Below are 1,310 nucleotides of genomic sequence, written 5' to 3'. Positions count from 1 at the left end.
TTCTCCTTGATAAATTTCATTTGATAATAAATATTCACAAATAGACCAAAAGAATGCAAGTGCAAATGATTCTTGAACTAATAAGAAAAAGATAGGAACAATCATTGTTCCAGAAATATAATAAATAGCAATACTAATTGAACATGTTGCTTGTAATACAAATCCTATTCTACAAATAGTATCAGGACATAAGTATTCTTTACTTGCTACAAACCCAATTAATGGTGATAATAATCCTGTAATACCAAATGTAATTGCATCAGCTAGTCCAATATCAAATGGTGTTGCTCCATTTTCTTTCATTAATAATGGAATAATTAACCAACAAAAATAAGTTGACATATTGATTGTAAATCCTCCTACATAATAATTAAATAAATTAAAGAATTGAATCTTTTTAGTAACTTTCTTCCATGACTCTGAGAATGGCATTAATGGAATGATTTATTTTTTGTTTTAGGTTAAAGTTCCAATTATTCAGAAAATAAGAAGCCACAAAGAAACTGAAAGAAATACATTTTACATTCGAAAGCTTTCGACTTCATTCCATTATTTTTTTGTTAGTCTTTTTTCATTAATCCCATTTTTTTTTTCTTTCTTTTTTTTTTTATGTTCTATATAACAATATATTATTATAGAAAATTTTTATGTTTTTATAAAAATGAAAAATAGAAAAGAAAAATAAGAGAGATTAAGTGGAGTGTTCATGTTGGATTTACCACGAATATCTAATTTAAATCTTCCATCAAAAACTCAATTATCATTTAATCATCTTCAAAATTTAATTAATGCTGAAAAAAGTTCTTATCAAGTTGATGAAGATAGACTTGAAGACCTTAGAAAACAACGAGATAAAATTGCAAAACAACATGTTATTAATATGATCAATTCAAACATTTCAAGGTTTGTTTTTTTTTCTTTTTGTTTTTTTTTGAATGTAATAAAAAATAATTTAATAGAAATGCTGGTCAATTTGATGCAATTCGACAAAGAAGTCGTGGTGTATTTGAACAATATTATGGATTTGAAATTAAAACATTAAATTCACCTATTCCAAATGAAAAAAATATTGATGGTGATTATCAATTTTTTATTCAAGAAGGAAATATATATGCATTACAACTTTCAAGAAATTCAACAATATGTTTAACTGAAGGAATATTTTCATTTATCAAAAAATTATTTGTAAAGAGAACATATAATAAAATTTATGTTGATAAAATTCGACATATTTTATATGGATTATCTGATATTGATATTACTATTTATTCAACAATTACTTTAGAATATTTTGATACAATTACATCAAT

The 1,310-nt window shown here is 23.6% G+C and overlaps 2 protein-coding genes across 2 annotated transcripts in view, besides 4 other annotated features; one reads left to right on the top strand and one right to left on the bottom strand.

The window, feature by feature from the left end:
• The window catches only part of EDI_078160 (uncharacterized protein), a gene marked incomplete at both ends in the record, with an annotated part of 540 nt that extends 108 nt beyond the window's left edge, over positions 1–432 (bottom strand). Inside the window, one exon of the mRNA XM_001733349.1 lies at positions 1–432. This exon is cut by the window's left edge and continues 108 nt beyond it. Within this exon, the coding sequence (XP_001733401.1) occupies positions 1–432 (432 nt within the window).
• Positions 364–384: a sequence feature (AT_rich).
• Positions 433–583: 151 nt separating the features above from the next.
• Positions 584–609: a microsatellite.
• Positions 610–615: 6 nt separating this feature from the next.
• Positions 616–671: a sequence feature (AT_rich).
• A 35-nt stretch (positions 672–706) lies between these two features.
• Positions 707–1,310, top strand: EDI_078150 (uncharacterized protein; the record flags this gene model as incomplete). Its single annotated transcript, XM_001737871.1, has 2 exons — positions 707–903; positions 960–1,310. Coding segments are annotated over 2 exons (548 nt in total), but the record flags the coding sequence as incomplete, so codon positions are not given.
• Positions 909–958: a sequence feature (AT_rich).

The sequence above is a fragment of the Entamoeba dispar genome, genomic scaffold (assembly GCF_000209125.1).
Source record: "Entamoeba dispar SAW760 scf_1105229460921 genomic scaffold, whole genome shotgun sequence".
Classification (NCBI taxonomy): Eukaryota; Evosea; order Mastigamoebida; family Endamoebidae; genus Entamoeba; species Entamoeba dispar.
This window is presented reverse-complemented; position numbering and strand designations above follow the sequence as displayed.